Source organism: Salvelinus alpinus, chromosome 29 (assembly GCF_045679555.1).
Source record: "Salvelinus alpinus chromosome 29, SLU_Salpinus.1, whole genome shotgun sequence".
Taxonomy (NCBI): Eukaryota; Metazoa; Chordata; class Actinopteri; order Salmoniformes; family Salmonidae; genus Salvelinus; species Salvelinus alpinus.
In genome coordinates this window covers 24,569,460-24,584,414 of record NC_092114.1, presented here as the reverse complement: position 1 = coordinate 24,584,414, position 14,955 = coordinate 24,569,460, and the positions used below count along the sequence as shown (strand labels likewise).

Sequence of the window (14,955 nt, the reverse complement as noted above, 5' to 3'; positions counted from 1 at the left end):
AGGGTTGGAGGGGGTGAAGGGAGGAGGATGTAGAGGGTAGGAGGGTTGGAGGGGGTGAAGGGGGAAGGATGTAGAGGGTAGGAGGGCTGGAGGGGGTGAAGGGGAGGAGGATGTAGAGGGTTGGAGGGGGGAAGGGGAGGAGGATGTAGAGGGTTGGAGGGGGGGAAGGGGAGGAGTATGTAGAGGGTGGAGAGGGTGAAGGGGAGGAGGTGGTGGAGGGGAGGAGGGGTGAAGGGGAGGAGAATGTAGAGGGTGGAGGGGGTGATGGGGAGGAGGATGTAGAGGGTAGGAGGGCTGGAGGGGTTGAAGGGGGGAGGATGTAGAGGGTTGGAGGGGGTGAGGGAGGGAGGATGTAGAGGGTAGGAAGGCTGGAGGGGGTGAAGGGAAGGGGGATGTAGAGGGTGAAGGGGAGGAGGATGTAGAAGGTTGGAGGGGAGGAGTATGTAGAGGGTGGAGGGGGTGAAGGGAAGGAGGTGGTGGAGGGGAGGAGAATGTAGGAAGGCTGGAGGGGGTGAAGGGGAGGATGATGTAGAGGGTAGGAGGGCTGGAGGGGTTGAAGGGGGGAGGATGTAGAGGATAGGAGGGTTGGAGGGGGTGAAGGGGGTGAAGGGGGAAGGATGTAGAGGGTAGGAGGGCTGGAGGGGGTGAAGGGGAGGAGGATGTAGAGGGGTGGAGAGGTGAAGGGGAGGAGGAGGATGTAGAGTGTAGGAAGGCTGGATGGGGTGAAGGGGAGGAGGATGTAGAGGGTTGGAGGGGGTGAAGGGAGGAGGATGTAGAGGTTAGGGGGGTTGGAGGGGGTGAAGGGGGAAGGATGTAGAGGGTAGGAGGGCTGGAGGGGGTGAAGGGGAGGAGGATGTAGAGGGTAGGAGGGCTGGAGGGGGTGAAGGGGAGGAGGATGTAGAGGGTTGGAGGGGGGAAGGGGAGGAGTATGTAGAGGGTGGAGAGGGTGAAGGGGAGGAGGTGGTGGAGGGGAGGAGGGGTGAAGGGGAGGAGAATGTAGAGGGTGGAGGGGGTGATGGGGAGGAGGATGTAGAGGGTAGGAGGGCTGGAGGGGTTGAAGGGGGGGAGGATGTAGAGGATTGGAGGGGGTGAGGGAGGGAGGATGTAGAGGGTAGGAAGGCTGGAGGGGGTGAAGGGAAGGGGGATGTAGAGGGTGAAGGGGAGGAGGATGTAGAAGGTTGGAGGGGAGGAGTATGTAGAGGGTGGAGGGGGTGAAGGGAAGGAGGTGGTGGAGGGGAGGAGAATGTAGGAAGGCTGGAGGGGGTGAAGGGGAGGATGATTTAGAGGGTAGGAGGGCTGGAGGGGTTGAAGGGGGGAGGATGTAGAGGATAGGAGGGTTGGAGGGGGTGAAGGGGGGGAGGATGGAGAGGGTAGGAAGGCTGGAGGGGGTGAAGGGGGTGAAGGGGGAAGGATGTAGAGGGTAGGAGGGCTGGAGGGGGTGAAGGGGAGGAGGATGTAGAGGGGTGGAGAGGTGAAGGGGAGGAGGAGGATGTAGAGTGTAGGAAGGCTGGAGGGGGTGAAGGGGAGGAGGATGTAGAGGGTTGGAGGGGGTGAAGGGAGGAGGATGTAGAGGTTAGGGGGGTTGGAGGGGGTGAAAGGGGAAGGATGTAGAGGGTAGGAGGGCTGGAGGGGGTGAAGGGGAGGAGGATGTAGAGGGTAGGAGGGCTGGAGGGGGTGAAGGGGAGGAGGATGTAGAGGGTTGGAGGGGGGAAGGGGAGGAGTATGTAGAGGGTGGAGAGGGTGAAGGGGAGGAGGTGGTGGAGGGGAGGAGGGGTGAAGGGGAGGAGAATATAGAGGGTGGAGGGGGTGATGGGGAGGAGGATGTAGAGGGTAGGAGGGCTGGAGGGGTTGAAGGGGGGGAGGATGTAGAGGGTTGGAGGGGGTGAGGGAGGGAGGATGTAGAGGGTAGGAAGGCTGGAGGGGGTGAAGAGAAGGGGGATGTAGAGGGTGAAGGGGAGGAGGATGTAGAAGGTTGGAGGGGAGGAGTATGTAGAGGGTGGAGGGGGTGAAGGGAAGGAGGTGGTGGAGGGGAGGAGAATGTAGGAAGGCTGGAGGGGGTGAAGGGGAGGAGGATGTAGAGGGTAGGAGGGGTGAAGGGGAGGAGGATGTAGAAGGTTGGAGGGGAGGAGTATGTAGAGGGTGGAGGGGGTGAAGGGAAGGAGGTGGTGGAGGGGAGGAGAATGTAGGAAGGCTGGAGGGGGTGAAGGGGAGGAGGATGTAGAGGGTAGGAGGGGTGAAGGGGGGGAGGATGTAGAGGGTACGAGGGCTGGAAGGGGTGAAGGGGAGGAGTATGTAGAGTGTGGAGGGGTAAAGGGGAGGAGGATGTAGAGGGTGGAGGGGGTGAAGGGGAGGAGGATGTAGAGGGTCGGAGGGCTGGAGGGGGTGAAGGGGAGGAGGATGTAGAGTGTGGAGGGGGTGAAGGGGAGGAGGAAGTAGAGGATACGAGGGCTGGGGGGGTGAAGGGGAGGAGGATGGAGAGGGTCGGAGGGCTGGAGGGGGGGAAGGGGAGGAGGATGTAGAGGGTCGGAGGGCTGGAGGGGGTGAAGGGGAGGAGGATGTAGAGTGTGGAGGGGGTGAAGGGGAGGAGGAAGTAGAGGATACGAGGGCTGGAGGGGGTGAAGGGGAGGAGGGTGGAGGGGGTGAAGGGGAGGAGGATGTAGAGGGCTGGAGGGATGAAGGGGAGGAGGATGTAGAGGGCTGAAGGGGTGAAGGGGAGGAGGATGTAGAGGGCTGGAGGGATGAAGGGGAGGAGGATGTAGAGGGCTGAAGGGGTGAAGGGGAGGAGGATGTAGAGGGCCTGGAGGGGTGAAGGGGAGAGGGATGTAGAGGGCTGGAGGGGTGAAGGGGAGGAGGATGTAGAGGGCTGGAGGGATGAAGGGGAGGAGGATGTAGAGGGCTGAAGGGGTGAAGGGGAGGTGGATGTAGAGGGCTGGAGGGGTGAAGGGGAGGAGGATGTAGAGGGCTGGAGGGGTGAAGGGGAGGAGGATGTAGAGGGCCTGGAGGGGTGAAGGGGAGGAGGATGTAGAGGGCTGGAGGGGTGAAGGGGAGGAGGATGTAGAGGGCCTGGAGGGGTGAAGGGGAGGAGGATGTAGAGGGCTGGAGGGGTGAAGGGGAGGAGGATGTAGAGGGCCTGGAGGGATGAAGGGGAGGAGGATGTAGAGGGCCTGGAGGGGTGAAGGGGAGGAGGATGTAGAGGGCCTGGAGGGATGAAGGGGAGGAGGATGTAGAGGGCCTGGAGGGGTGAAGGGGAGGAGGATGTAGAGGGCTGGAGGGGTGAAGGGGAGAGCATGTTAAAAGGTCAGTGAAGCAACGTGCAGCAGCAGCTATGGGAATGAAATAAAGTATGACTGCCTGTGACTTTGTAAACTTGCAGGGAGCACACTTTTATTTGTATTCTTCCTCTTCTTCCTCCTCTTCTTCTACTTCTTCTTCTTCTCTTTACATCTCTGTCTACTCTCTCTGGTCTCTTGCTCTCTCAAAACCCCTCTCTGCTCTCTCTTCCTCTTCCTCTCTTTTTTATATCTTGACAGTGTATCTATTATTCATCAAGAAAAAGTCAAGTTTGTAGTCCTCCTAGTTCCCAGACAGTAAGAGAGGGAGTCTTGCTTGGCACATTTATAATGTATCAGCCAAGCATGACGTCAACATCAATTATGGATTCTTTCTGGACGGACCAAGTGTTTGCTGGACAGCCAGATGGTCAGCACTCAACGACCGCTTTGAGCCCTTTGAGGGTCGATGTCATTCATGTCTGTCTGGTCTGTAAGACTCCATCTTCTTCTCCCATGGTACCTGCCAGGATCGCAGATACAAAGAGATACTGTGGCAGGAGGAGCGAACCCGCACAGGGGCAAAACCCGGTGACTTTACTCTTGTGTGGGTATTTAGACTTTTCTGGTCTAATTTCCGCTCTCTTCTTGCTGAAGTTCAATCAACACCGCGCCGGGGGAGAAGCCGGTAACACTGCTCCTGTGTGTTTTTTTCATGTTTATTTTGATCTCCTATTCTTGATCTGTTGTTGTAGCCAAGTTCTGTGGGGACCCTGGTGTGCCTGCCTATGGCTCCAGAGAGGGACGCAGCTTCATCTACCAGTCTGAGGTGTTGTTCAGCTGTACCGCCCCCTATCTCCCGGTGGGCTCCACTACACGCATGTGCCAGGCCGACGGCTCCTGGAGCGGATTCCAGCCTCGCTGTATAGGTAAGCATCTACTGTGTGTGTGTCTGTGTGTGTGTGCCCGTGTCCCACAAAGCGTGAGGGTCACACAGCGTATACAACTGGGTGTACAACTGTCCTATGTGTGATACTTGGCCCCAAAGCGTCATTACTGCATTTTTATTTGCTTTACTCAATATGTTTTGTATGCTCAGTGTATATACACACCCATAACCTTTCTGCCCCTCTCTTTATTCCTCTAGAGTACATCATCTCTGTTTCCTATTTCTAGCGTTCTTTGCGTGCCTTGAAGCACAGCTTGTAAAGTATTTAACTACATCAAACAACTGGAATCAATGTCCTCCCTCTGACACTGGGCCACCTGAGGTATACCAAGACTACGTCCCAAATGGCACATTATTCCATATATAGTGCACTACTTTTGACCAGAAGCCTATGGGCCGTTGTCAAAGTAGTGCACTATAATGGCTGCAGTGCTAACCTCCACACACATCTCTTATTGATAAGAGTATTCCAGAAAAGGCAGGGTCATTCTTTTTAGTGCCCTCCGAGAGGAGAGAGTGTATTGACGGGGGAGAAGAATGGAGCCTGTCAAGATATGAAGTGTGTAGGAATGGCTGTAGGGGGATTCAGTTCCATCAGGGGCACACTAGTGACATTCTCCTGGCCCTAGCCTTCACAGCTGGCTGATACCATTGTCTAGTTTCTAGTTTCACTTCTAGCTTTAGCGTATACTCATAGATTTTTTCTATGTGGGGGGATAGGATCCTACCAATAACCATTTTTGATCTGAAGAACCCTTTTTGGAAGAAAGGTTTCTTTGATGATTCTTTGGAAGGCAAGAAGGGTTCTACGTAGAGCCATATATAATATTACCCAGCATGCTCTATTGCAGGGTGACTTTCAGAATTATTTGTTTTAATATCTGTATTTCTGCATGTACAGTGAGCTCAAAGTATTGGGACAGTGACACATTTTTGTTTTTTGAGGCTCTGTTCTCCAGCACTTTGTATTTGAAATGATACAATGACTATGAGGTTAAAGTGGAGACTGTCAGCTATATTTGAGGGTATTTCCATCCATATCGGGTGAACTGTTTATTAATTACAGCACTTTTTGTACATAGTCCCCCCATTTTAGGGGACCAAAAGTATTGGGACAAATTCACTTACGTGTGTATTAAAGTAATAAAAAGTTAAGTATTTGGTCCCATATGCATAGAACGCAATGACTACATCAAGCTTGTGAATAATTATCTTGACTAATGATGAGTGAGAAAGTTACTCCAAAATGACACCATACATTATTTACCATTTACCCGTTGTATAAAGTGAAAATGCTCTCGAAGCCGGTGTTTGGAGGATATATTGTCAACAACCTCGACTTTTTTAGACCAGGACTAGGCTTAATCTGTGTCCAGGAAACTAGCCCGCGGGCTTTGTTGTCACTAGGGTTGCAAAAGTCCGGTATCTTTACCCCAATTCCCAAATTTTTCTAGAAATACTAATTGGAGTATTCCCAGATTTCCTGCTTGTTCCATCCTGATTCCAGTAATCTTCCAAAACTAGTGAATTTTGAGAAAGTTACTAGCATGTTGCAACCCCAGTTGTCACTCATATCATATAGTATATGTTTGATGTCCTCCCTTTCCTGGCATCTTTAACTTACCTGCTGTCTTCAGATCTGTAATTATCTATCTAGTGTCTGTGAGACTTCTCCTGAATCCTTATCTGATTAGGGACCTGGATGAGGTGCTTAAAGGAGACACCCTTCACACATCCATATGACTAACTGATAATTGTCTTTATTTCACTCATTTAATATTCAAGTCATAGGCCCCTTTTGTCACTGGATCATTAGACCATTAGCAACAAGTCAGTTGTTATCTGTTTAGTACTGGGCAACCGTGTATTGTACTACAGAAATGAACATTGAGGGTAGCCTGAGTTTAAATACAGTATAGCTCATTATGGTGGCTGTAATTTATGGGTGCCGGATTGCGCTGGTGGTTAGACCGTTGGGTCAGTGACCGAAGGTTGCTAATTCCAATCCCCGAGCCGACTAGGTAAAAAATCTTCCAATCTGCCCTTGAGCAAGGCACTTAACCCTAATTGCTCCAGGGTCGCTGATCCCTGGCTGTGACCCCACTCTCCGAGGGTGTCTCAGGGGGAGTGGGATATGCAAAAAACACATTTCCATTTCACTATACTCTGTACAGGTTAAACAAGACAAATATAAGCACCCCCTATTTGACTCTTGAAATCAATGAGGCTCAATTATCAGACTGATTGGCCTACAGATGTGTCTATATGCTGAAATGTAGAGGGAAATATTTGGACTAGTTTTGAACATAGCTAACTAGCTGATCTAAACATTGTTTGTGACATGGCTGTGTGTGTCAATTCTGTTGTCATATGCTGTTCATCAGATGCCATGACTGTTTATGTCATCTGGTATGACAGTGCTATGTAGTCCTTTGTCAAAATATGGTTAAAGGGGCAATCTGCATTTTTTTTTATTGGTTCAAAATGCAGATTGCCCCTTTAACTGTTATCATATTGAAAAGGCATTCTTATGACATACAGTTACCTTAAGATAATCTTGACTGTAACTGATAAGGCATTGACAAAGTAGTCTCATATAATGTTATCACATCACAATATGCAACACATATTGTTTGAGTAGAAATATCCACAAAGGTACAGAGGCACAGACATTATAGGAGAAATACTGTCTTCATAAATATGTAGTATTCATGAAATGCCATATATTCCAAGACGGACCTCTCAGGATGATGAGAATTGCTTGGGATGAGATGTTCCTGCTGTGAGTGTGTGGAGTGGAGAGGGAGGAGAGGGGGTTATTTGTATGTGTGACTGAGTCTGAGTGTGTGTGTCTGAGTGTGGGGAGGGAGGGTGGGGAGAGGCGGTATTTATGTAATTGAACCAAAACGGGTTCTGTGCAGACAGGCCTCATTTGACAGGCGCAAACTATTGTTTTCACTTAATTATGTTTAGTTCGCACAATAATTTCCCAGACTGCATTTCTGTATGATTCCGTTTTCATACAGAAGAGAGGAGGCAGACACGATAGTGTTAGCTATGGCACGTTGCTGTGTGGGTTAGCTAGGCAGGCAGTGGTGGAGGTGTGTGTTGCTGTCATTTTCTGAGGCTGCATTGAATCCAGGTCTATGCGTCAGGCCGAGGATGTCCTCTACATCCTAATGATGCTGCTTCCCTCCACACAGCCACACAGCTGGGCCCGACGCTGCTGCAACTCTGCAGTAACACTGCCCCCTACTGGGTATTCTGCCTAGTATTTTAAAGACTCTTACTGTTTGGTTGTTTTGTTACAGTACTGCTGCAGCTGCTGTACTTACAGAAACACACTCATGACGGAAATAAATTAATTTCTCAACCACCTTCATAAGCACTCACACGGACGTGCACACACACGCGCACACGCGCAATCACACAATGACATACACCTCTGTTTTAGGCTGGGTATGACTGCAGTAAGCTATGTTGAATCATTGGGAACAATAGCTGTTACTGTAACTGTGTCCCAAATGACACCCTATTCCCTATATAGTGCACTACTTTGACCAAAGTCCAATGGGCCCTGGTCAAAGTTAGTGCATTATAAAGGGAATAGGGTGTCATTTGGACGGCAGACTGTATGTCTAAAGTGCCTGCATAGGCTGCATCCCCAGCCAGAGATACTGTACATAGTTAAAGGTCTCTAAGATAATATTATACAAACTTTCTCCTTTGTCTTCTTCTCTCAGAACCGACCCGTACTACCTGTGAGAACCCAGGGACACCTCGCTACGGTTCTCTGAACAGAACCTATGGCTTCAAGGTATTTTATGAACACATACTGTACATGTGTGGGTGGGTCTACAGTAAAGCCTGAGAGACTGAACCTGATTCAAACTCATGGCCTTATAACAGTCAGATTGCATACTGAAGATATTTAGGTAATGTACTATCTATGAATGTGTTATGTACTGTATGGATTATGAATGTGTTGTGAAGTCCTTAAGTAGATACCCTTCAAATATGTATTTATTTAATTTTAAACAAGCGTACAGTCAATAACACAATAGAAAAAAAAGAAAGTCTATATACAGTGTGTGCAAATGGCATGAGGAGATAAGACAATAAATAGGCCATAGTAGCAAAGTAATTACAGTTTAGCAAATTAACACTGGAGTGATAGATGAGCAGATGATGATGTGCAAGTAGAAATACTGGTGTGCAAAAGAGCAGAAAAGTAAATAAAAACAATATGGGGATGAGGTAGGTAGATTGGGTAGGCTATTTACAGATGGGCTATGTACAGCTGCAGCGATCGGTTAGCTGCTCAGATAGCTGATGTTTAAAGTTAGTGAGGGAAATATACGTCTCCAGCTTCTGCGATTTCTGCAATTCGTTCCAGTCATTGGCAGCAGGGAACTGGAAGGAAAGGCGGCCAAAGAAGGTGTTGGCTTTGGGGATGACCAGTAAGATATACCTGCTGGAGCGGGTGTTGTTATCATGACCAGTGAGCTGAGATAAGGGGTAGCTTTACCTAGCATAGACTTATAGATGACCTGGAGCCAGTGGGTCTGGCGACGAATATGTAGCGACGACCAGCCGACTAGAGCATACAGGTCGCAGTGGTCGGTGGTAATAAGGGGCTTTGGTGACAAAACGGAGGGCACTGTGATAGACTGCATCCAGTTTGCTGAGTAGAGTATTGGAAGCTATTTTGTAAATGACATCGCCAAAGTCGAGGATCGGTAGGATAGTCAGTTTTACGAGGGTATATTTGGCGGCATGAGTGGAGGCTTTGTTGCGAAATAGGAAGCCGATTCTAGATTTAATTTTGGATTTGAGATGTTTAATATGAGTCTGGAAGGACAGTTTACAGTCTAGCCAGACACCTAGGTATTTGTAGTTGTCCACATATTCTAAGTCAGAACCGTCCAGAGTAGTGATGCTAGTCGGGCGGGCGTTTTTTTTTTTTACTAGCGTTTAAGAGCAGTTGGAGACCACGGAAGGAGTGTTGTATGGCATTGAAGCTCATTTGGAGGTTAATTAACACAGTGTCCAAAGACGTGCCAGATGTATACAGAATGGTGTCGTGTGCGTAGAGGTGGATCAGGGAATCACCCCCAGCAAGAGCGACATCGTTGATATATACAGAGAAAAGAGCCGGCCCGAGAATTGAACCCTGTGGTACCCCCATAGAGACTGCCAGAGGTGCGGACAACAGGTCCTCTGATTTGACACACTGAACTCTGTCTGAGAAGTAGTTGGTGAACCAGGCGAGGCAGTCATTTGAGAAACCAAGGCTGTTGAGTCTGCCGATAAGAATGCGGTGATTGACAGATTCGAAAGCCTTGGCCAGGTCGATGAAGACGGCTGCACAGTACTGTCTTTTATCGATGGTGGTTATGATATCGTTTAGGACCTTGAGTGTGGCTAAGGTGCACCCGTGACCAGCTCGGAAACCGGATTGCACAGCGGAGAAGGTACGGTAGGATTCGAAATGGTCAGTGATTTGTTTATTAACTTGGCTTTCGAAGACTTTAGAAAGGCAGGGCAGGATGGATATAGGTCTATAACAGTTTGGGTCTAGAGTGTCACCCCCTTTGAAGAGGGGATGACCGCGGCAGCTTTCCAATCTTTATGGATCTCGGACGATACAAAAGAGAGGTTGAACAGACTGGTAATGGGGGTTGCAACAATGCCGGCGGATAATTTTAGAACGAGAGGGTCCAGATTGTCTAGCCTCTCATTCACACACCAAGCTCATGCAGTCTCATACCTTCTGGACAAAGCCATAACACTATAGGTAAAAAAAAGAATATCCCAATAATTATAAATTGTGGCCGAATGGCAAAACATTGGTTTAGAGACAATGCTCTTGCTAGACAAAGTCACATAAAATAATTTTCTCAAGGGGAATTTTTCTTTGGCTAATGAAATGCAAATGAGACTATGAATATGTTCATTAGTGTGTGTGTGTGTGTGTGTGTGTGTGTGTGTGTGTGTGTGTGTGTGTGTGTGTGTGTGTGTGTGTGTGTGTGTGTGTGTGTGTGTGTGTGTGTGTGTGTGTGTGTGTGTGTGTGTGTGTGTGTGTGTGTGTGTGTGTGTGTGTGTGTGTGTGTGTGTGTGTGCTTCTGACTGTTCTGGAGTCCTAGGGTGTCTACACAGCATGAACTGCGAACACGAGCAGTCCTCCCTCCGTTTCATGTCCCTAATGAGCCTTAAAACGCTACGACTTTCCCCCACCAACAGAGCTGTGTTTACGTTGTTAGGAGTGATAAACAGGGTAAAACTGTACCGCAAATCACATTGATTTGTTTGGGAAAAGGGAGACACATTTGCTGCATGGCTTGCCTCTAATTTTTTATCAAAAAGAAAGTTAGCAAATATAAAATGGCATAAAAGTGAAGAGCAGAATGTAGGCAAAGACACCACAGTGTTCACCTTCTCGCCTGTGGTGCTGTTGCATCATACACAGTGTATTAGATAGAATGCATCTATCTAGGGCAGACTCTACGAAATGACCAATCTATTCTAGACGTACCTGTAAACACTAGTGCATTATACTGTGTTCAGAGTTACGTTGGTGGGATACATACATGATACATGCAGAGTTACTATTCCACTGTAAAAATCAACACACAAAAAAATAACACACAGATGACAGAAGGAAAAGTGAGAGGGGGACAGTTATCCCTCCCTGCTATTTCACTAGCTCCTCCTCATTAAGTTAAGACATGGAGAATAACTGCCGCTTTTTGTAGCATGAATTAAGTTTACGAATATTTTCGTCAGGGGACATGGAGTGAGAAGGAGGAGGAGGAGGAGGGAGGAAGGGGGAGGAGAACTGTGTTAGGGCTCTTGCCATGAAATAACTTGGCCAGGGGACAAGAAGGGAGAGGGAGGAGGAGGAGTGCGAGGAAGGAGGAGGAGAACGGGTGAGGGTTCTTGCCCAAATGCACTGGCATTAAGAATTCAAGCCTTAATGTAAAGTTTGGGGTCAAGTCATGCCCAGGCTTCAGAGAGAACAATGAAATATCAGGCTTTTCACACCCATTAATCATTTGTCTCATTTGAATAGAGAGAGAGAGAGAGAGAGAGAGAGAGAGAGAGAGAGAGAGAGAGAGAGAGAGAGAGAGAGAGAGAGAGAGAGAGAGAGAGAGAGAGAGAGATTTATGTTATATTTATGTTTATGTTTATTTATTTTAACTTGTGTGCTTTAACCATTTGTACATTGTTACAACACTGCATATATATAATATGACATTTGTAATGTCTTTATTGTTTTGAAACTTCTGTATGTGTAATGTTTACTGTTCATTTTTATTGTTTATTTGACTTTTGTATATTACCTACCTCACTTGCTTTGGCAATGTTAACACAGTTTCCCATGCCAATAAAGCCCCTTGAATTGAATTGAATTGAGAGAGAGAGAGAGAGAGAGAGAGAGAGAGAGAGAGAGAGAGAGAGAGAGAGAGAGAGAGAGAGATGAAATAGAGAGGGAGGGATAAGAAAGAGAGAGGGAGGGGGAGAAATAGTGAGTGAGGAGGGAGGGAGATGGAGAGGAGGACTTGCTGGCTGCAGCCTAATGATATTGAAGCAGAGTGAAGGAGATATTGTATTCCAGAGATAAGGCACTGTGTCTATTACTCGTTAGACCATGTTCCAGTGCCGGGGACGACGTGTTAATCAATTAATGTGTGAAGCCACTGTGTCATTCCATGACACGTTTTCATATTTCACTCCCCTGACTGTCACTTGGTTTAATGTCACACACACAGAGATGAGCACACAGACACACACACAGAGATGAGCACACAGACACAAACACAGATTCGCGCATGCACATACACACACACACATGCAAGCAAAGCACGGGAAGGTTGAGAGGACTGAAAAGAGCTGACAAGAGCTTACCTGATGTGTCGCTCTGTGAAAAGGCATTAGTGATCAATGATCAGTCTGTGGCAGACAGACAGGCGGGCAGACAGACAGACAGACAGACAGACAGACAGAAAAATAACCAGGGAACGTGTTGTTTGATGTAACCTTATGCTGTTTAAACAAAACCTTTCACAGGGATTCAATATTTGACGTGTACATCTGTCCACACAGCCTTTGTTTGATATCAAAATCAAGATTGATATCAAAATCAACATTTGATATCAAACTGGCCTTTGAATGGAAGCACTTCTATTCCAAGTCTCTTTTGAATCATTATAAACATCTGAGATTAGTGTGAATGTAAGAGTGTAAACTACTCTTTATGTCATTGGTACTATAATTACATACTGTAGATCCTAACCTGTTGTGTGTGTGTTTCTTTACTTCTGTCCCTATTGTACATGCAGGTGCACTCACCTGTGTGTTTCTTTACTTCTGTCCCTATTGTAAATGCGGGTGCACTCACCTGTGTGTTTCTATACTTCTGTCCCTATTGTAAATGCGGGTGCACTCACCTGTGTGTTTCTATACTTCTGTCCCTATTGTAAATGCAGGTGCACTCACCTGTGTGTTTCTATACTTCTGTCCCTATTGTACATGCGGGTGCACTCACCTGTGTGTTTCTATACTTCTGTCCCTATTGTAAATGCAGGTGCACTCACCTGTGTGTTTCTTTACTTCTGTCCCTATTGTACATGCGGGTGCACTCACCTGTGTGCTTCTATACTTCTGTCCCTATTGTAAATGCAGGTGCACTCACCTGTGTGTTTGTACTCTAACACAGGTGGGCAGCATGGTGGCGTTCCAGTGTCAGCCGGGTCACCTGCTCCAGGGCTCCACCACCCGGCTGTGTCAGGCTGACCTTACCTGGAGCGGCTCCCAGCCAGAGTGCATCCGTGAGTCACATTACAGCACCTACTGTTCCTCTATGATGGCCGGTCACACCCCCTACTGTCCCTCTATGACGCCCAGTCACACCCCTTACTGTCCCTCTATGACGCCCGGTCACACCCCCTACTGTCCCTCTATGACACCCGGTCACACCCCCTACTGTCCCTCTATGACGGCCGGTCACAACCCCTACTGTCCCTCTATGACGGCCAGTCACAACCCCTACTGTCCCTCTATGACACCCGGTCACACCCCCTACTGTCCCTCTATGACGACCGGTCACACCCCCTACTGTCCCTCTATGACACCCGGTCACACCCCCTACTGTCCCTCTATGACGTCCGGTCACACCCCCTACTGTCCCTCTATGACGGCCGGTCACAACCCCTACTGTCCCTCTATGACGGCCAGTCACAACCCCTACTGTCCCTCTATGACACCCGGTCACACCCCCTACTGTCCCTCTATGACGGCCGGTCACACCCCCTACTGTCCCTCTATGACGTCCGGTCACACCCCCTACTGTCCCTCTATGACGTCCGGTCACACCCCCTACTGTCCCTCTATGACGCCCGGTCACACCCCCTACTGTCCCTCTATGACGCCCGGTCACACCCCCTACTGTCCCTCTGTAGACAGAGAGTGAGAAATACATGTGAAGTGGTTCTAACCACACTAGTTTGTCATGGTTCTGCTGTATTGAGGTCCAGTGAGCGTGGCTTATATCGTATGTCAGGCATAGGAGTCTTGCAGGCGATTAAATGCAGGTGTTTTGAAAGAGTTTTGCTTGAATATTAACAGTTGGCTGTTTCCTAGGTAACAAGGCTCTCAAAAGGATCATGGCAGAACTATCTCCAACTAGCAACGTTAGCGCCTGCTATAACGATCCAAAGGCTTCATTACTGTTTAAATGACAGTGGCACAATCTGCTAAGCTTCATAGTCATATTTAATAACTGCCACTTTAAAATTAATTCACAGGATTTGAAACATAGAGGGTCATTTTCTTCTCTCTGTGTCACAGCATCCCTGTGGAACACCTTCCTAATATTGAGTTGCAGTCTCTATTCGTCGGGAAATGGACTCTTCAAGGTGTCGAAAGCATTCCACAGGGATGCTGGATGTTGACTCTAATGCTTCCCACAGTTGTGTCAAGTTGGCTGGCTGTCCTTTGAGTGGTGGACCATTCTTGATACATGCGGGAAACTGTTGAGTGTGAAAAACCCAGCAGCGTTGCAGTTCTTCACACAAACCGGTGCGCCTGGCACTGGTTCTACCATACCCTGTTCAAAGGCACTTAAATATTTTGTCTTGCCCATTCACCCTCTGAATGGCACACATACACAATCCATGTCTCAATTGTCTCAAGGCTTAAAAATCCCTATGTCCCAGGGTTCCAGCGTCCCAGCTCACCTGCTGTGACTGAGAGAAGAAAATAACCCTCTATGTTTCAAATAATGTTAATTCATTTTCAAAGCGGCAGTTATTAAATATGACTATGAAGCTTGGCAGTGTGTGACCCTATAACCAAAAGTAGTGCACTATATAGGGAATAGGGTGCCATTTGGGACACTGCCATCCACACACTGATCCTATTTCATGCAGATTGTCAGTCAGTCCCCCTCAGGGTAGTCTTACCCACTCAGCTACCTCCATGGGGATAGGGTGAGGCTGGGTCAGGTGGGGTGAGATGGCGGGTAAAGAGGGGATGGTGGTGGTGGTGGTGGTGGTGGTGTCCTTTCTCTCACTCAGTCTCTCTCTGTATCGGTCTCTCTCTTTCTCTCTGTTTCGGTCTCTCTCTCGGTCTCTCAGTTTCGGTCTTTCCCTCGGTCTCTCTCTCTCTTTCTCTCTCAGTTTTGGTCTCTCTCTCTCTCTCTCTCTTTGTGTCACCTATCCCAGGGAGGAGAGGAAG

General features: G+C 48.4%; 1 protein-coding gene across 2 annotated transcripts in view; it reads left to right on the top strand.

Annotated features, from left to right (window-relative positions):
- Positions 1 to 14,955, top strand: part of LOC139559367 (CUB and sushi domain-containing protein 3-like) — a 700,638-nt gene that overhangs the window by 668,845 nt on the left and 16,838 nt on the right. For both annotated transcript variants that reach the window (XM_071375335.1, XM_071375334.1), the window contains exons 61-63: positions 4,025 to 4,198; positions 7,962 to 8,035; positions 12,938 to 13,049. In XM_071375335.1, the coding sequence (XP_071231436.1) occupies positions 4,025 to 4,198; positions 7,962 to 8,035; positions 12,938 to 13,049 (360 nt within the window). The remainder of the gene's footprint in view (positions 1 to 4,024; positions 4,199 to 7,961; positions 8,036 to 12,937; positions 13,050 to 14,955) is intronic.